Source organism: Lolium perenne, chromosome 3 (assembly GCF_019359855.2).
Source record: "Lolium perenne isolate Kyuss_39 chromosome 3, Kyuss_2.0, whole genome shotgun sequence".
Lineage (NCBI taxonomy): Eukaryota > Viridiplantae > Streptophyta > Magnoliopsida > Poales > Poaceae > Lolium > Lolium perenne.
The window spans coordinates 239,792,536-239,813,280 of record NC_067246.2 but is presented as its reverse complement, the minus strand read 5'-3'; the positions used below and the strand labels follow the sequence as shown (position 1 = coordinate 239,813,280).

General features: G+C 42.9%; 2 protein-coding genes across 3 annotated transcripts; one reads left to right on the top strand and one right to left on the bottom strand.

Annotated features, from left to right (window-relative positions):
• The first annotated feature begins 9,017 nt into the window (after positions 1–9,017).
• LOC127343868 (cellulose synthase A catalytic subunit 4 [UDP-forming]) lies at positions 9,018–18,892 on the top strand. Of its 2 annotated transcripts, XM_051370065.2 has the most exons (13): positions 9,020–9,287; positions 9,363–9,475; positions 9,597–9,648; positions 9,738–9,885; positions 14,902–15,168; positions 15,260–15,602; positions 15,695–15,832; positions 16,409–16,534; positions 16,615–16,827; positions 16,905–17,151; positions 17,230–17,429; positions 17,541–17,894; positions 17,986–18,892. In XM_051370065.2, the coding sequence occupies exons 1-13, from the start codon at positions 9,119–9,121 to the stop codon at positions 18,568–18,570; spliced, it is 2,955 nt and encodes a 984-aa protein (XP_051226025.1). In that variant the 5' UTR covers positions 9,020–9,118; the 3' UTR covers positions 18,571–18,892. The 2 variants fall into 2 exon arrangements, with proteins under 2 accessions (XP_051226024.1, XP_051226025.1); XM_051370064.2 differs by having other exon boundaries at positions 9,018–9,287; positions 16,905–17,429.
• On the bottom strand, positions 12,251–14,404 carry LOC127343869 (uncharacterized). Its single transcript, XM_051370066.2, has 2 exons — positions 12,807–14,404; positions 12,251–12,489 (listed from the first exon to the last, which is right to left on the bottom strand). The coding sequence occupies exons 1-2, from the start codon at positions 13,891–13,893 to the stop codon at positions 12,446–12,448; spliced, it is 1,131 nt and encodes a 376-aa protein (XP_051226026.2). The 5' UTR covers positions 13,894–14,404; the 3' UTR covers positions 12,251–12,445.
• Positions 18,893–20,745: the final 1,853 nt, after the last annotated feature.

Sequence of the window (20,745 nt, the reverse complement as noted above, 5' to 3'; positions counted from 1 at the left end):
ATGTCATAGGAAAAGGTGCTTGTACATAAATTATAGCCCAAGTTTCCTCCATGATACTCTTCGAAGTGATTGTAATCCTATTCGTTAATTAATAAAGCTCTCTCTGTTAAAATATATAGCCTAGCCCTTTCCAACAGTTCAAACAACGCTACAGACTGGATTATGAGGATACTTTTAGTCCGGTTGTCAAGCCAACGACTATTCGTCTTCTTCTTTCTTTGGCAGTTACTCGCGGTTGGTCACTGCGCCAGCTTGATATTCAGAATGCTTTTCTTAATGGCATTCTAGAGGAAGAAGTGTTTATGCGTCAACCACCTGGTTTTGAGGATCCTGATCGTCCTCATCATTTGTGCCGTCTGGTTAAAGCTATTTATGGTCTCAAACAGGCCCCTCGGGCTTGGCATGCTCGATTTGCCTCAGTTCTTCGACAACATGGTTTTGTGGCTTCCACGGCTGACACATCATTATTCATACTCCAGCGTTCTGATGTTACTATCTATCTACTAGTTTATGTGGATGATATTGTTGTCCTGAGCTCTTCTTCTCATGCTATTGATCTTCTCATTCATGGTCTTCGCAAGGAGTTTGCTGTCAAGGATTTGGGTACTCTCCATTATTTCCTTGGCTTGGAGGTTGTTCGCCGCTCTCATGGACTGTGTATAACACATCATAAGTATGCTGTTGATTTGTTACGTCGAGCTGGTATGCTTAAGTGCAGCCCTGCTCATACTCCGATGGATTCTACGACTAGACTGTTTACTGCGGACAGTGCACTCCTTGGTACGGATGAGGCGACTACTTATCGTAGTATTGTGGGTGGCTTACAGTATCTTACACTCACTCGACCTGACATTTGCTTTGCGGTGAATCGTGTGTGTCAGTTTCTTCATTCTCCTACTGAAGATCATTGGGCTGCCGTTAAGCGTATCCTACGCTACATTCAGTCCACTCGTGGTCATGGCTTGTGTCTACGCCCTTCCTCCTCTGTTGTACTTTCTGCCTATTCTGATGCTGATTGGGCTGGTGATGTGGAGGACCGGCGATCCACGGGGGGATATGCTATATTTCATGGAGGTAATTTGATTGCTTGGAGTGCTCGTAAGCAGGCCACTGTATCCCGTTCGAGTACAGAAGCTGAGTACAAAGCTGTTGCTAATGCTACTGCTGAGATTATCTGGGTAGAGGCTTTGTTGAAGGAACTTGGTATTCGACAAGATTCTCCACCGGTCTTGTGGTGTGATAACATTGGAGCAACTTATCTCTCGTCAAATCCTGTTTTTCATGCTCGGACTAAGCATATTGAGGTTGATTTTCACTTTTTTCGAGAACGAGTTGCTCGGAAGTTGCTCCAGGTTCGGTTTGTGCCATCCAAAGATCAGTTAGCTGATGTTTTCACTAAGCCTCTGTCCCTTCCGTTGTTTGAGGAGTGTAAGCGCAATCTCAATATGTTGTCCATAGTTGAGATTGAGGGAGGCTGATAGAATACGTACACGTTACGTATTAGTTAGTTTCCTGTAGATATGGAATAGTTAGATCTAATCACATCTGTTGTAAACGTGTTTGTATTGGTCTCTTGTAACTCACGTAATATATAAAGGATACCACGCGTTGTGCGTTGGGTATCGCTTGTTCCCTCAACACATCTATCGTATAGTTGTTTTACACTCTCAAGTTGCAAAAATGGATTACAACATCTCTATCGGCTCATAAGACCCTAAAATATCTGGCCTATTTCAAATTTAAGGATTTTTTTTGGCCCAAGCAGATCTCTTAAAATGTTTTGACCCTTAAAAAATATAAAAGGCCCATTCAATTGGCCCCGGTGAACGATATTATGTTGGGGGTGGATGCCAATTTACGGGGCGATTTCAACTGAATCTCCACCACCCCCTCCCCTCCTCCGCCACGGAATCCGTCAAATCTAGTTGCTGACGACCACCTTCGGCGATCGTCGACACCATATCTGGCACCGGCACCCTCCGATATACGACCTATGAGGCTCTTTCACGCCTCTGCGCGGTTGCAGCCATGGAGCTCTAGCCAACGTGGAGGCGGGGAATTCTCGGGCCGCTGCAAAGAGGGTCACGACACCGAGCTACTCCGAGGATGAAGAGGAGGCTGCGCTCTGCCAGATGGTCCGCTCGGAGGGCACGCAGAAACGTGAGGCCCTATCGTGGTCCTGCATCGTTCTCTCGATGTTGTGGCATGGGTGGGACATGCTCGCAGACATTTGCCTACCTGTGGCCCTCCATGCTCGCGTTGTTTGGTAACTTGAGTGGGGCTGGCATGGGTGAGGGTGCTAGCAAAGAGCGTGGCTCACGAGGAGCAATGGAGCACTGTGAGGCCATGGTGGGCATCTCCTCTGACATTGTGTGAATCTCGCCAGCGAAGTTCCCAACGACTCTTGTTGCAGTCGTAGTTTAGAGTTAGGGTTCACGTGAAGTATCCTTGCAAACTATGCTATGTATGATTGAAAGATCTATGTGAGCTATATTGTGTTTGTTGAAAATCTCACGCAAACTGTTTTCTTTTTAAAAAATAATACAATATGAGTTAACAGATTTATTTCCGGCTGATTACATTCCAAATTGGAAAATGATTTGTGTGCCCTCCATTTTTAAATAGGTGTCTTACTTTTATCTGGATGCTAATGTATCTAGATGTATTTTAGTTAGAGATATATTCATATCTAGATAAAATTGAGGCATCTATTTTTAGACGGAGAAAGTATGAGTTATAGGGGATCTGCTAGTGCTAGAGATGCTCTTACCTTGCCTGTGCCGAGCTGATCACGACATGGATGATGCAATATCCATTTTCTTATTGTTCCTCTTTGACATTGCTTGGCACGACTTCTTGCTATAAAATAGGTCGAAGAAGAACGATCTTATCCGGTTCGTTCTTGTTCAGATTGCGGCCGTTATGATTGACATTTTTTTCCGTGTGATTACAACAAACTTCTTCGTCACTGTTTGAAGATTTCGCTGATGGAGTCATGGAGGGAGAGTGGCGGCGCACGAAGCAAAGACTAGAAACAATCGTCCGTGGTGTGCAACCGTGTATTGCCGGCCTGGATCTGGATGTGTATCATCGCAGCACAGACTGGCAGAATGAAGAATCCGCGTATCTATTCCCGACATGCTTCCTTTTACTCATTCAGGACTCTGGATGGTCTATCGTTACGTTACGTGGAGCGATTACGCGTAAAATTTGGTGAGGATAAATTAATTTATGAGACTTGGCCCGTATTTTGTTGTTCAAACAGTCAAGAGGGGATGTGCAGTACCATTTACGCATACCAGTATGATACTATGGAACAAGAAGAGGAGAAACGGGGGCAAAAGGCCAACAGGCGAATCCTTTGTACATTTGTGATTTCTTTTTATTAGAACTTTAGAGAGGTTGTCAACTTTTATTTTGGAACTTGACAGGTTGTTAACTTTGTCGTGGCATGGGTACAAAAACAGAAAGGAAAACACAAAAAAAACAAAGTAATAATGTCTTATACTCGTAACTTATTAATAAGAGACCATGTGGATCATCATGATGCATGCTAAAACCGGGGTTTTAATTCCCATTTTGAAAAAAATAATGCCCTGCGCCCCTGTTAGTTCTCGTTCGTGCCAAGAGAGAGTGGTGTCATCAACGGGCCTCCGCTCAAGTTTCCTTTTCCTTTCTCTCTACAATCCATGGTAGCTTTACAAACCTATTGGAAGTGCTTAAGAAGAAAGCCCACTGAATAAACTCTTGAAAGAGAGATAACAAGCATGTAGCGCTGTTCGGCTTCGGACCTATGATTTGGTCAGGCTACAGACAAGCAGGAATGCATGATGGCCTGTGGGCTTTGTTCACCGCAAACAGAAACAGGAGTGTGGGTTTTCTTGTCTATGACAAATTGGCAAACACCGCACGTTCATAAGCACAGTGGTTGATAATGATAAGACATTTTTATCTTACTCATTTCCTGGTGTTCAGAGAAAACAAAGAACATGTTATATGGTGATTTTTTTTACGCTATCTCTAAAAATTATTGTTTGCATATTTCTTAAATTTTGGCATGGTTTTTCTGAAAGAAAATTAGAAACTGTGTGACTAAGATAAGCCATCTCATTACCCACAAACAAAAAGATAAAACATGTAATACAATGGAGAGAAACGTCCTACCTTTCTTGTTAAAAGATCATCTCATAGCCAAGAGAAAATAAAAATCTTTTTCTCTCTCTTTCACCCGAGTAATCATCCTACTACGTGGCCTATAACCTATTCTACATGCCCCAATAGTAAATTCCTTAGAGGAAATAAGCAACGGGGATCGCTTCGGGTGCTGTCCAATCTTCTTGAAGGACAATTTTCTTCTAGTCGTACTAGGAAAAATTGTCCGGCATGGCACAAAACACGAAAAATGGTATCAGAATCTAATAACCGAGACTAATTCCGGTGGTTAGGTATGATAAACTCATTTTAATTTGGAGGATACATTTTAACCTCTGATTGGTCAATAAAAGATAACAATTCAAGATTAGTGATTAAAAGCACTAAACCCCTTATGTGGCTAGCTTCTCATGGCAAAAAACCACCAGGTTAACAAACCCTCAAAACCGCAAGTCCCATGCGAGACTTTTGCCGCAGCACACCCACACTAACCCTGATGCAGCAATGCATGTCTCTTCCCCCTAACACCTCGAAGTTCTTGATTCTCATCTTGTCGTTGCGGTCGCCCCTTTCCGAGAGAACAAATCCGAGCGCTCTTGTGTCAGCGGCCGGGGTGAATATACTACAGCCGACACCAAGGTATTTCTCCGTGCCTCTCTCTATCTCTCTCTCGGCTCTCAAGCATTATGCACGGGGTATGAGTTACCACGTGCTCTCCTTGTTGATCGACTGCCGATACAATTACATTCAGAAATGTAGGTTTAAGAGCGAACAACGAACCAAATTGACGGTTACCTAAAAGACTGATAAATGTTACAGTATATGTTAAAATTTCTCACTACCCGAATTATCGATGAACAAAATTCAGGTTAAAACTGAAGGGGCAGTCCAAATCGTGGCCGCGATAAATAAGCTAGGCTCGCCCATTACCTGCTTCAACTTTCGAGCGCATATGGGCAGTTCACCCATTACCAGCCCAATGCTGAGTTTGTCTGCTTAAGAAGACAGGCCAGGTTGCTGAAGGTGACAATTAGGTTAGCGGGGGAATGCACAAGAAATCGCGTATGACTCCTTCCCTCCCGACACCACGCAAAATCAGCCCATTTAAGGCCCATCCATGGTTCTTGAGTTGTTTTCAACTATCTCTGCTCTTTTTCTGCATGTTTCTGTCTAGCTCAAATGGATTTCGAGCAACCAGCTCAATTGCCGAGCTTGTCTGCTTAAGAAGATAAGCAGATTGCTGAAGCGGGGAATGCACAACAAATCGCGTAAGACTTCTTCCCTCCCGACCACTGCAGAATCAGCCCATTAAAGGCCCGTAGATGGTTATTAAATTGTTTTCAACTATGCCTGCTCTTTTTCTGCATATTTCTGTCCAGCGTCCACGATTTTGCTTTTGGTTTCTACTTTCTGCTTGACTGCTTCCATCGACGGCTTCCTGCTTTCTGAAAAAGGATTCTCATAAGAACCTAATTTTATTTTAAGAACCAAGGCATAGTTGGGATGGTGGGCACATATTGATGCATGCCTACCCGCCTTATTTCGATTCTCTGCACTCGCAACCTAGGTACTACTCACTAAAATATTCTATAAAAAAATAAGCCAAGTGCCTCTTCTCTCTCATCTCATCAAAATTTAAGAACCTTAAATTTTATACTCCCGTAGTTTCCGCTTTCTTCTGTGATGAATAGTAGACAAAACTGAACTTGATGGGAAATGATGCTAATAAGTCTGCAAGAATTCATATATGAAACCTTTTTTGTGAATTCAGTTTGTACTGAATTTTGGGCAAAAAATCATATATGAAACATTCTTTTTGAAATAACATGCAAATTCAGTTTGTACTGAATTTTAATATTCTGAAATGACATATAACTCGACTGTATACTTCAATGTGCGAAGAGTGCAGCAACATATTGTGGATGTAGAAGATATTTTCTATATTGAACGCTGTTTACATAAGAATGTACATTTCCAATCTCAAGCATGAACATTTACAGCATATTGTGCTCGGTGTGGAAAGAGAAACCAATTTGATCGTGCTAATTGCGATTAAATTTTCTGCCATCGATATGTGCACGAAACACGATAAAACTAATGTGCGGCAACTTATGTGTGCACATCACTAAATAATCGGCCGTCTGTTAATGGAATAGGGCCAGGGACGGAGACAAGGGGGGACGAGGGGGGCACAGCCCCCCTATGCTCATGATTTTTCTTTGAACACAAGCAATGGTAGCTCCTTATTTGTGTGATTTTAGCTAGTTCTGCCCCCCCTCATACTAAGATTGCCCCCCTTATAATAGGGCATTTCAGTTTTTGTGCCACGAACGAGAATGGGCGGCGTATCGCGATGTGTAGAGCGAAAAAAAGTGATGGGTATGTAGTTTTCCCGATGCAGTTATCCCCGTGGCTTTTTTTTCGTGCTAGTGCGAGCGCGGAGATTAGGAAAGGGTCCGTGCATATAAAGCTGCCGCGGTAAGTGTCTGGTGTTGTAGTGCAATATATTAGTAAAGACTATGAGTGTGGATATTTGTTTTGCTTTTTATTTTCAAATTTTAACAATAAGTCCATGCAGAACCATATTTGGGCCTGAGATAGTGATGATACCAGTGTTTGGTACTCTTATTTATGTCACACTAATTTTGCTCAACGTATCGTCTATCCAGTATGAGTTTAATTCTAAATTTCACTATTGCCAATTTTTTTTGAAAGACGCATACGACGATTGAGGAGATAAACTTGGCACCTCTAGGACTCATATATTATGATCAATACGAGATGAATAGTGTGTTCACAAAAGATGAAAAGAGATATTTCATAACTTTGATTGATGTTGTGATTAAATTTTTCTATGCTTATTGGTTGCAAACTAAAGATGAAACTTTAGACTATTTTATAATTTATAAGCCCGAAGTTGAAAATCAACTAGAGAGATAGATCAATCATGTTAGGTCAGATCGTGATGGTGTGTATTTTCCAAAAATATTTGAAAAATTATGTGAGGAACATGGAATTATTCATAAGAGGACATCTTCCTGCTCGCTCCAATCAAACGAGGTTACCGAGAGAAAAAGTCGCACACTAACTGACTTGGTGAATTCCTTGTTAGCAACTTCTAGTTTATCAAAGGCATGGTGGTGGGATAGGGGATTCGATTTTGTGGCATGTCCTGAATAGAGTTCCAAACAAAATTAGAGAGAAAGCCCCTTATGAAGAGTGGGTTGGGAGATAATGGATTGTATCTTTCTAAGTTATGCTTAGAGGAGCACTGACTATAGATTTTTAGTAGTTAAATCCAGGTACCCGATATGCATATTGATACTATTAAGGAATGTCGTGATGTAACATTTGAAGGATATGCATAACACCCTAGAATTTATTTTGAGATAATTCTTAAATTTATTACATTAGAAGGTTCTGAAGAAGGATACTAATAGAACTCCTACCATGAGTAAGAGGCAGATGATTAGAAAGAAGTTTTCTATAACGGGATGGACTTTATTCTTTCTAATGAAACTCGAACTTGCGACATGGACTTGGCCCACATATTTAGGGCTCAGATGATTTCCATATGTACCTTGTGGATGATAGTACTCCAACATCCATTGCAGATGTATATGCATCTCCAAATGAAAATGATTGGAAAGAAGTTTTCTATAACGAGATAGAATTTATTCTTTCTAATGGAACTCGAACGTGCGACATGGACTTGGCCCATGTTGTTAGGGTTTACTGAGACGCTCTATATGAAGTCCTGCACGGTTGCCGCTGCAAATACACATTACAACCGAGGTAGGTTTTGCCTCCTCTCGTTGCTTGCGCCGCCAGTATAGTCTACTACATCCCGAGCGCCGACGTGCACCAACGAACATGAGAGCACGTCTTCGGGACCACTCGCTCTTGCGATCTTGTACTGGAGAGGTCGAATTAGTTTTTCGGAAAGTGCTCCCCGTGTTTGCTCCCGATCTTCAGCACGACATGTCTTTAGCTCGTTGCTGCTGCTAGGTTGCGCCTTTGTCGCCAACTCGCCACTTCTATCGCCGCTGCAAGAACCGTTACTTCACTGCAATACTTGTTTAACATGTTCCCCGAGTACATGTTTAGCTCCTATTTGTTTATGTTCATCATGTTGTTGAATGCATTTAGTATGTTCGAGTTACACGTGGTAGTAATAGTTGTTCATGCATGCTTTATATTGTAGAATTAACTATGGATGTATTGCATAATTATCCAACAGCCAAAAACATTTTTCAAATACAAGGATGGATATAATCCATTTTCACCCCATATTTGTCCCCATTCAAAATATCTTGGAAAATGGCGAACTAAATCGACGGAACTGTGTCACTTGAATTTCAAGTACGAGGACATGGACTGCACATCTGCATTGTGCCGCACAAAAAGTTAGTGCTCCACGATGCACAACTCTCTTCGGCCTTGGCCGACGTCGTGTTGCTCGCGAGTTAGAAAAACGGGTTGTCACTCAAAAGCGACGCCGCAGCGCGAGTGATCTCTTTCTTGGTTCTTGCTCTCACCGCACCGGCGGACCCACCGTCGTCACCTCACTCCGGCGGACCCGCAGCGCCGCCACCAACCAGCCCCCGACCTCCGACCCTCCCGCCTTGCAGGTTACGCCCCCAAATGAGTCACCTTCGCTTCCAAACGCCGCAAAATCCCCCTCCCGCGAAAAACACCTGCCGCACGCCGCCGCGCCCCTGCTCTGCGTCTCCTCTGCTCAGGCGTTGCTTCCATTCTTTCCATCCACCCGCCGATGCGATGCCGACGCCCCAACCCCACCCACCGCCCTGCCAGCGCCACACCACCGCGCGCCGCTCTGGCTATATCACCACGCATCCAACCTCCGGCACGCTTAGCCTCTCTCCCTCTCTCTCCTACCCATTGCCACTCGCGCGGTACCCCAGAGTTGCGCTCCGGCGAGGAGGGGTGAGTAGTGCGCGCAGCCATGATGGAGTCGGGGGCCCATCATCCCTGCGCGGCCTGCGGGGACGACGCGCACGCCGCCTGCCGCGCCTGCAGCTACGCGCTCTGCAGGGCCTGCCTCGACGAGGACGTCGCCGAGGGCCGCACCGCCTGCGCGCGCTGCGCTGGGGAATACGCCGCATTCGACACAGGTGTGTTGTGTTTTACTTACTTAACAGGGGTTTCAGAGAGGAGCTTTTCTCTGATGGGATTGATCTCTGCTCCAGCGCATGCCAAGGGGACCGCCGTGGAGGAGGGGGAACAGGAGGTGGATGACCAGCTTGCCGCCGAGGGTCTGCGTGGGCGGGTCACCGTCGCCAGCCAACTCACTGATCGCCAGGTGAAGTCACTTATTCCTATAATTGTCCAAACCTGGGTACCCCAGCTATAGAAGATAGACCTCCCAAGGAAGTGAAATTCAGACCTTTTTGACAATCTTGGATGGTATTTTGCTGCAACAGGAGGAAGTGAGCCATGCCAGGACCATGAGCAGCATGTCTGGACTTGGGAGTGGTATGCATACTTGTCTCTGTTCTCTAGGGATATTTTCTCACTTGGTGTCACTTGAAAACTGAAATTCTCCACTCGCTCTGGATTTGAAGAATTGAACGATGAGTCTGGGAAGCCCATCTGGAAGAACAGGGTCGATAGTTGGAAGGAGAAGAAGAACGAGAAGAAAGCCTCAGCCAAAAAGGCCGTGGCCAAAGCACAAGTTCCGCCGGTGGAAGAACAGATCATGGATGAAAAGGAGTAAGAACTACACATCCATATATACATCCTTTAAATGATTTCTCGAGAGCTTCGCCTTGTATATATGTATTGGTTTATCTGAACAAATGGAAATAGTTGTAAATATCTGGTTGATCATTTTTCGTATAATCATAACCATTATATAATCAGCTCATTCACATAAAAGATCTCTTTTATATGAGTTAGATGCCAGTTGTATTTAAAATTAACCTTGATTCTTATTGATTCTCACATGGAAATCATCAAGATTTTGAGGATTGAGTAGAAGAACAGAGAGTGGGGTGAAAGGGGAATTTTCTGGATCTTGCCCGATCCATCTCTCATCTCTTCCATATATAATTTGTACATTTTACATTAAAAACCTTTAACAACTATTTTATTCCAACCCACACCAACACTCCCCCTCAAGATGGGGCGAACACATCAAATAGACCCATCTTGTTACAGAAGATAGAGAACAATTTATCCGGCAGACCTTTTGTTAGAACATCTGCTATCTGATTTGCTGAAGTCACATATGGCATACAAACTACCCCTCTATCCAATTTTTCCTTGATAAAATGGCGATCAACTTCAACATGTTTAGTACGATCGTGTTGTACTGGATTATTTGCAATATCAATTGCTGCTTTGTTATCGCAGTAAAGCATCAAAGGCTTACTCTGACACAACCTCAATTCCGATAGCAGAATATGCAACCATAATAGCTCGCATAGACCATGTGCCATGGATCTGAACTCAGCCTCGGCAGTTGATCTAGCTACCACATTTTGTTTTTTACTTCGCCAAGAGACTAAGTTTCCCCCAACAAATACACAATAGCCAGAAGTGGATCGCCGATCATCTAGAGAACCAGCCCAATCCGCATCTGTATAGCATTCAATTTGTAAATTACCTTGCTTCATATAGAGAAGACCTTTTCCCGGGCACCCTTTAAGGTACCGTAGGATTCTATTAACAGCATCCATATGAGCCGTTCTCGGATTATGCATGAATTGACTCACAACGCTCACAGCAAATGCAATATCAGGACGAGTGTGGGAAAGATAAATTAACTTTCCCACAAGTCTTTGGTAGCGTTCTCTATTAACCGGATTCCCCACATCACTACTTAATCTGTGATTTTGTTCAATGGGAGTAGCTGCTGGTTTTGAACCATACATGCCACTTTCCTTGAGCAAGTCTAAGATATACTTTCTTTGTGTTAAAAATATACCTTTTGGACCACGCAAGACTTCTATGCCAAGGAAGTACCTCAAGTGTCCCAGATCCTTCACTTCAAACTCTTGCGCGAGATGATGCTTCAATCCAGAAATTTCTTTGTTATCATTGCCTGTAATCACAATATCATCAACGTAGACTATCAAAATTGCAACCTTTTTATTAGCATGTTTATAGAATAATGTATGGTCCGCGTTGCTCTGTCGATAGCCTCTTTTCTGCATAGCTTGTCTGAAACGATCAAACCACGCCCTCGGTGATTGTTTCAACCCATACAAGGAACGATGTAGGCGTAGTACTTTTCCTGTATTATGGCTGGACTCAAAGCCAGGTGGGATTTGCATATAGACCTCTTCGTGAAGGTCACCATGAAGAAATGCATTTTTTACGTCCATCTGGTAGATGCTCCAATCAAAATTAACTGCACAAGATATGAGAGTCCTCACAGAGTTCATCTTTGCCACAGGTGCAAAGGTTTCCTCATAGTCTATACCATACGTCTGTGTGTACCCTTTGGCTACAAGGCGTGCTTTGTATCTGTCTACCGTACCCTCTGGTGTATGTTTAATAGTAAACACCCATTTGCATCCTACCGGCTGCTTACCTGGCGGTAGATCCACAAGCTCCCAAGTTTTATTTTTCTCCAATGCTCTCATCTCATCCAACATCGCTTCCTTCCATTTTGGGTCTTCTAAGGCTACTTTCCAGTCATTTGGTATGTAAATAGGATCTAGAGAAGCAATAAAAGTTTGGAGAGATGGACTACAATATTCATAGGAGATATAATTGGCTATATCATATTTGTAGTCTTTAAGATATCCTGGTGTGTTTCGAGTTCTAGATGATTTTCGCAAGGCAATAGGTAAACTATCTACAGAGGTAGAAAGTTGATTATCACTGGGCCCAGAAGTACTAGTAGGAGCTACAGAGTTAGAAGGGATAGTACTGGTACCTGGGTCCTCATGCATTTCGGATTCCTCACCATGAGATGGAAGCGATAAGTGTCCTGTAGCATCACCCTCATCTCCACAACAAGAGTTATCATCTCTAACACCATCATTTTCCTCCCCCTGATTTTGAGAGTTATTAGTAGACGGGGAATTAGCTGAAGTGGGAGCAAGAACAAGGACAGGACCTTCTAGTATGTTTAGCTAGTTCACAAGCATCACATACCAAATCCTCTTTAGGACATAACTTAAATAAAGCGGGATAAACACGGGATAAAATAGCAAAAGAAGGATGTCCAAGCCTGCGGTGTTGCAGCAATAACTCTTGACAGGAAGGCAAACATGATGCAAGAGCCACTTCATCACTTCCATCATCAAGATGATAAAGTCCTTCATGCTCGGTCCCAGTCCCCAAGATTTTCCCAGTCCCTAGCTCCTGAAAAGCACAAGAAGTAGGATCAAACCAACTTCTACAGTTGCGAGATTTATTAAGAGAACTAACGGATAATAGGTTAACCGGTAACTTGGGTACATGTAGAACATGAGATAAAGACAATGACTTGGTGCACTGGATGGATCCACACCCCGCAATAGGTACCATGGATCCATCTGCTACACGGACTTTGTCTTTACCTGAACAAGGTGTATAAGAGATAAACAGGTCTGAAGCCCCTGTCATATGGTTTGTGGCTCCGGTATCAATAATCCAAGGTTTTGATTTGGTGGTGGTGTTGGCTTGATAAAGTTTCATACCTTGATGAGAAGTCGAAATGAGACCGGAATCAACCTTAGAGTTGCCCTGTGAGGAAGCTGAGCTTTCTGAGAGTTTAAGCTTGGAGTTGAACTCCTCAAGAGCTCGTACATCTACCACTGGTGGCTCCCGCAGAGATGCGATGTGGTTAGCTTGCCTTCTATTCACACTTTGAACTCCCCCTGGCCGAGTTTTTCCTTTTTCCCACCAAGAGGGGTATCCATGCAGCTCAAAACATACATCCTTTGTGTGTCCATTTCTTTTACAGTGATCACAAAAGAACTTGCTTTTTTCTATCTTGCCAAAGGGCCTGGGAGTACGGCGGTATTGCATAGATAAAGCCGCACGATCATCTCCACATTTCAGATCATCCTCCTTAGGTTGACCCAACCGAGTTTCTTCCTCAAGTATACTAGAAATGATATTATCGAGACTAGGCCATTCCGGTTCAGAAAATATGAGTTGTCGCCGAAGGTTAAGCTCCTGGTTTAGTCCATCTAGAAATAGCTTGCCCACTATTGTCTCAAACCATTTATGATGAATGGCTAAGTCCTTCTTGTCAACTGGTTGAAAAGGATGATAGTAGTGCAGGTCCCTGTATAGCCGTTTCAATTCACCGGCATATTCTGTTACAGACTTTGTACCTTGATTTAGATGAGTTAACTCCTCCATGATGCGGGTTGCCTGCATTTTGTTTGACTTCCCAGCGAATTGCTTCTCCAAGGCGGTCCACACCTCAGATACTCTTGACATTATTTCGACTTGCTGTCGCACTATTGGTTCCATGCTTCCCAATAGCCAAACTAGAACTCTATCATTGATCATTTTTGGGTGAGTATCACCGCTTTTCTGCTCCTCTTCATCATCAAGTAGGTTCTCATAACCATGGGAACTCAGTATCAGTCGAGCATGGCGTGCCCAACTGACATAATTACTTGGACCTGACAACTTCACTGGATTTGGTTCCAGAGCATACCTGACTGTCTCTGGTACTGCTTTAAGCTGTTGTTGTTCAAGCAATTTACTGAAAATTTCATACATCTTATCTATGCTTGAATCCCCTGACTTTTCCTTAGATTGTTCTGCCATTTTTCAATGCAAAGAACACACGCCAAGAAAGTTGGGCAAGTGCTGGATTACTGCAGCACACTACTCTAAATCAACTTGGATTCTTCTTTGTTTGTAGTGGATACCTCACAGCATGAGAATGGCAGCCAAAAACAGAACTTGAAAATAAGCTAGCTGTTTGCGTGTGAAGTACCAGGGAGATGGACGGTGGACTTGGGAAGAAATTGATCTCGTTGCCACCACTTGATCTTGCTCCGGCGGACTGCAGCAGGGATCAAGAGAGGGACTAGGAGATACTGCACCACCACGCACGACCTCAAACTCCAGACTCCAGACTCCAGCGACACAGCACCTTGTCGGCGGCCAATCTTTGCTCAAGATTGCGGGGAGAACACTCAGGAACTGTCCCGCTCTGATACCATATTGATTCTCACATGGAAATCATCAAGATTTTGAGGATTGAGTAGAAGAACAGAGAGTGGGGTGAAAGGGGAATTTTCTGGATCTTGCCCGATCCATCTCTCATCTCTTCCATATATAATTTGTACATTTTACATTAAAAACCTTTAACAACTATTTTATTCCAACCCACACCAACAATTCTATCTCTTACTAGATCCCAAATACAAACTTTTACATATGCCGTGTACTAAGCTAAATAGCTGAAGCTACCCTGGAAATGGGATATTGTATTCACACTTCATATCTCATTAGCATGCTTCATTCAGAACTAAGCCACACAGCATGTTTCTTAGCTTGGCCTATGACCACACTTTCTTGTTTATACATCTTAACATCTAACCTTCACAAGGTGTGGATTCCACATGTTTAACTTTGCTTAGTTTGGGACCTTTTTGAACTTCGCCTCTACTACATTGTAAAATGACATCGTGTTGTATTTCTTGAGATATATCATACCACCTCTCCTCATAATCTAGGATTTTGGGTGAGTTCGTTGGTGCATATAATTCAAGTGGTTTAACTTTTATATGCTGTCAATTTACTGTAACACACCAAACAATTTTGCAGTTTGACAGATGCATACGAGCCACTTTCCAAAATCATCCCTATTTCGAAGAACAAGCTCACACCTTACAGGGCGGTCATTATTATGCGGCTGGTAGTTCTCGGGCTCTTCTTTCACTACCGTATCACAAACCCTGTCGACAGCGCCTTCGGTCTCTGGTTGACTTCGGTCATATGTGAGATCTGGTTCGGTTTCTCCTGGATATTGGATCAATTTCCCAAGTGGTGCCCTGTTAATCGGGAGACTTATGTTGATAGGCTGATTGCACGGTATGCTTAGTAGTACTGCCACTAAAACTATTTATACATTAGTAAGTAATAATCTGTATCCAGTGAATTTCATAGTCCATGCTTGTTCCAGATATGGAGATGGAGAAGATTCTGGGTTAGCACCTGTGGATTTCTTTGTCAGTACAGTGGATCCATTGAAAGAGCCTCCGCTAATCACTGCAAACACTGTGCTTTCCATTCTTGCGGTGGACTATCCTGTTGAGAAGGTCTCGTGCTACGTCTCTGACGATGGAGCTTCTATGCTCACATTTGAATCACTTGCTGAAACTGCGGAATTCGCAAGGAGATGGGTTCCATTTTGCAAGATGTACGCCATTGAGCCACGAACCCCTGAGTTCTACTTCTCGCAAAAGATTGACTACTTGAAGGATAAAATACACCCGTCTTTCGTCAAGGAGCGTAGGTCTATGAAGGTAGATTTCGATTGCATAGTTTGGCAACGCCCTTATTTTGGCAGCTTACATTTTGCTGTTGGTTATGTAAATAAGCATTGTGTTTCGCACAGAGAGATTATGAAGAGTACAAGGTGAGGATAAATGCTTTGGTTGCCAAGGCTCAGAAGACACCCGAGGAAGGTTGGGTCATGCCAGATGGGACACAATGGCCTGGGAACAACCCCCGTGACCACCCTGGCATGATTCAGGTAATTTTATTTTTCACTACTGAAAGATCAATCTAGGAAATTTGTGGTCATATGGGTCAATCATTTTAAAAGACTATATAAGGTGATTTTTGAGAGTAATTGTATGTTCTTAGCTCATAGGCATGAGAATATTGAGGTTTATACATGTTATGGTACTGAAGTTTGCGCTGCCATTTGGACTTGAAAGTTCCATATGACACTTGCTTTTGCTTTCCTAGTAAGATATAAGCAACTGCTAAGTGCTAACTTTTTATGACCACTGAAGATAGAAGAAAATGTTCACGGCTTATAACCTGTACAGATTTCATGCAAAACGGGCATTCTCTCTAAATTCATTCACTTACTGTTCAGCATATGATTGTTTAACAGTGTCTGAAATATCCTTGCTGAAGTTGAACATACGTGAGATCAGGTTCCAGTTACATGATTAAGAGTTGTGGTTTGCAAATGTGGAATCTATGCTTCTCTGATATGATGTTTGCTGATTCTTCCTAAAATTCCAACAAATAGTTGCCGTGTAGGTGATAGCGTCTTGATGAAACTTACCCTTAGCATATTCGTGACTTCTGGCCACAGGTTTTCCTTGGTGAGACTGGTGCTCGCGACTATGATGGAAATGAGCTTCCTCGGCTAGTGTATGTTTCAAGAGAGAAAAGACCAGGATACCAACACCACAAGAAGGCAGGGGCTATGAATGCTCTGGTAACTCCTTATTTAGAAAGAATTATCCTATTTAAATGAGCTTAAATGTGAAGTTACTAAACAATGTTATAATTTGGCAGGTCCGAGTATCTGCTGTTCTGACAAATGCGCCCTACATTCTTAACCTTGACTGTGATCATTATGTTAACAACAGCAAAGCTGTGCGTGAAGCGATGTGCTTCATGATGGACCCTTCTGTTGGTAGAGATGTCTGCTATGTGCAGTTCCCACAGAGATTTGATGGGATTGATCGCAGTGATCGTTATGCCAATAGGAACGTTGTGTTCTTCGATGTAAGCATTCTGCCACTCATGTGTATTGAGTCTACATATCTTTACCCAACTAATATGTCCATACTTATTATGCACAGGTTAACATGAAAGGGCTTGATGGCATCCAAGGACCAGTTTATGTGGGAACTGGTTGTTGTTTCTATAGGCAAGCACTCTATGGTTATGGGCCACCATCTCTTCCTGCCCTTCCAAAATCTTCGGCTTGTTCATGGTGCTGCTGCTGCTGTCCCAAGAAAAAGGTTGAAAAAACTGAGAAAGAAATGCACAGAGATTCCCGTCGAGAAGACCTTGAGTCTGCCATTTTCAATCTACGGGAAATAGATAGTAAGTGCACGAACCATGGGGGACAAAATTTTCTAAATCTTATGAATTTCGTATTTGTAATATTGGCTACTTTTGCAGACTATGATGAGTATGAGCGGTCCATGCTGATCTCTCAGATGAGCTTCGAGAAGTCGTTTGGGCAGTCTTCAGTATTCATCGAATCAACTCTTATGGAGAATGGGGGTCTTCCTGAGTCTGCAGACCCGTCTACACTGATCAAAGAAGCCATTCATGTCATTAGTTGCGGATATGAAGAGAAAACTGAATGGGGAAAAGAGGTTTATTTCTTGCTCTTCAGTGTCTATTCTTATGCTGAAGTACTTGGCGATACGTTAAATTTTTTTTTTCTGTTCACTAGGCCTGACTGCTTGTTTCTGCTTTTGTGCCAGCTTGGTTGGATCTATGGGTCAGTTACAGAGGATATTCTGACTGGGTTTAAGATGCACTGCCGTGGGTGGCGATCGATCTACTGCATGCCACTAAGACCCGCATTCAAGGGGTCAGCCCCAATCAATCTTTCTGATCGTCTGCACCAGGTTCTTCGATGGGCTCTTGGTTCTGTCGAGATCTTCTTCAGCCGGCACTGCCCGCTTTGGTATGGCTATGGCGGTGGCCGTCTGAAATGGCTCCAGAGGCTGTCCTACATAAACACCATCGTCTACCCCTTCACCTCTGTTCCACTCGTTGCATACTGCTGCCTGCCTGCCATTTGCTTGCTCACTGGCAAATTCATCATTCCGATTGTAAGACTTCTGACGACATTTATATACACTGGTATTGCACTCTGATGACTATCATTCTTTAGCGACAATAACATTCCTGCTGTCAATATAGCTCTCCAATGCTGCGACAATATGGTTTCTTGGCCTCTTCACCTCCATCATCCTGACAAGTGTCCTCGAGCTGCGGTGGAGTGGCATTGGCATTGAGGACTGGTGGCGCAACGAGCAGTTCTGGGTCATTGGTGGCGTTTCTGCTCACCTCTTTGCGGTGTTCCAGGGTATCCTCAAGATGGTTATCGGGCTGGACACCAACTTCACTGTCACAAGCAAGGCCGCGGAGGATGGCGATTTTGGTGAGCTGTATGTGTTCAAGTGGACAACAGTGCTGATCCCGCCTACGACCATCCTGGTGCTGAACCTCCTCGGGGTGGTGGCTGGGTTCTCGGACGCACTCAACAGCGGTTACGAGTCATGGGGGCCGCTCTTTGGCAAGGTGTTCTTCGCCATGTGGGTGATTATGCACTTGTACCCGTTCCTCAAGGGTCTCATGGGCCGCCAGAACCGGACTCCCACCGTCGTCATACTCTGGTCCGTCCTGCTGGCCTCGGTTTTCTCCCTCCTCTGGGTCAAGATCGACCCCTTTACCACCAGCGCCGAGACCGTCAACACCGGGGCCTGCAGCAGCATCGACTGCTGAGCAACTGCCATCGTTTAGAAGTGCAGTCCTGCCGGATGTGTGTATTTGATCAATCTGAAGACAGTTGATTTACTCTCAGGCCTGACCTCCACCGTCTAAGAGGTGACACGGGCTACTATTTTGAGTCGATCTTTTCGTTGTTGTAGTCTCTGTTATGGAAAGTTTTGATGTTAAAATTGCTGGAATTGGGATCGGCAAATTTGGAATTTGTGTAAAGCATACTTGTAGAAAAGGAGTAAAAGAAACAATTTACTTCCATACAGAGATTAAGAAAAGAACAGCATATCAGAGGAATTTGAAATTGTACTGGTATTTTATATGAGCAATGGTAAGAGTGTAGTGCTGTGCACTAGCCTTCTAACAGAAAAGATAGCATGTCATTTCAACGAAGAGTTGAATTAGCAAAGAGTAAATTCCAGTTTTTACCCCCTACTTTGATAATTTTGACACTAATTACTCCATTTAGAAATTTGTCATCCTAATTACCCTATTTAGCAAAAAAATGTGCCAATTCTTACCCCATTTAGCAAAAAATGTGCCAATTTTACCCCATTTAGCAAAAAATGTGCCAATTTTTACCCCATTTAGCAAAAAAATGTGCCAATTTTTACCCCTTCTAAAATTTTGTGAGTATTTTTATCGATGGATCCAGTGCGAGGTAAAGTCGCGTGCCAATTTTTTTAATTCTATAACTATTATACAAAAAAAGCAAATCAAACAATTGACCACGCTGATATACCATGTTAATGTTTAAGAATAATTTACCACAATCAAGTGCTCTTCCTACCCATAGAGTATGCAAGTACTTCTCCCATGGACACGCTGATTTATTCTACCATGAAGGACAGGTCATGCCTCTCCTGAAAGAAAGAACAGACTGTGTTGTGTTCTGTTTAAGTTGATGAAAACCTGTGCTACGTCAAACTGAACACCACTCCTAAACCGTTGATCTATTAAAAGGGGTAAAAGTTGGCAACACTTTTGCTAAATGGGTTAATTAATGTCAAAAATAACAAATTAGGGGGTAAAAATAGGAATTTACTCATTAGCAACAAATAAATGCACTCGACATTTAAGTGAGAATTTTTAACAGTGTCACCGTGTTTCTAGTTTGAAAAAATGCTAGTGCATGTTTCAAATTCTCAATGCAACCAACATGGTGCTCCTACAGCCTACAGCTGGCCCCATTTTTTTTCCGATGCCAACTTCGCCGTCCAATGATTATAGTATTGCGATATAATCACTCTACCTAAATAGCGGAAATTCAATTCGGCTCCCGGGTGCGTATGCTCCCTCTACCAAGAAAACATATTTTGAAGTGTGGAAAATTTTTGACAAAAAGTTCTACATGTACATCTCCATAATATATGTGTGTGCGTCAAGTTTCACGAAAAAATAATATTTTTTGTGGCCTATGTAAAAAAGAGAAAACTTATCCTGTGAAAAGCATTGTTTTTAGCACTGAATTTTGTCTTTTTCACACACGTCACATGATAAGTTTATTTTTTATGAAACGACTTTGTGAGCGCTTAGCACGTGAAGATGTACGTGCGAATTTTTTGTTTCAATTTTTATAAAATTTAAAATATGTGTAAGATGCATTTCAAAATATAGGGAGCATATGCTCCCATGTTCCAAAACACCACTCCCAATAACTGAATAAGAAAGTTGCTTCCTCCGTTCCTAAAAAAGCTTTTTAACTTTGTCTAGATACGAAGGTATATAGATATGTTTTAGCTATAGATTCATCCATATCTAGAAAAAATTGTGAAGCTTTTTTAGAAATGGAAGGAGTATCTATCATCTAGCTCGAGCACCAGCTTTTCGGCTACCATACCATTTTCTTCATTACAAACGTCAGATCGGAATGCTATTTTCTGCACTGTTGGTGAAAAAGCAGCACTGGTGAGCTATCAACCACTTGCACCTAATTTTCACGAGGACATGAATTAGAATTACACACGTGAGGAACACAGTTCTTCGATCATTAATCCTATCTGGGAGGAATGTTGTGGTTGTCGCGGTGTGCAACGTGGCTATGTAGAGGTCGGGTATAAGCTTCATTAAAATGTAGTGCAATGCTATCTTATATGAGTTAAAGAAGCTGCATTTCATCCAAAAAAGAAGAAGAGAAGAGGATGTTGTGGTTGCATCTGCACTCTCTGGCTAGATGAT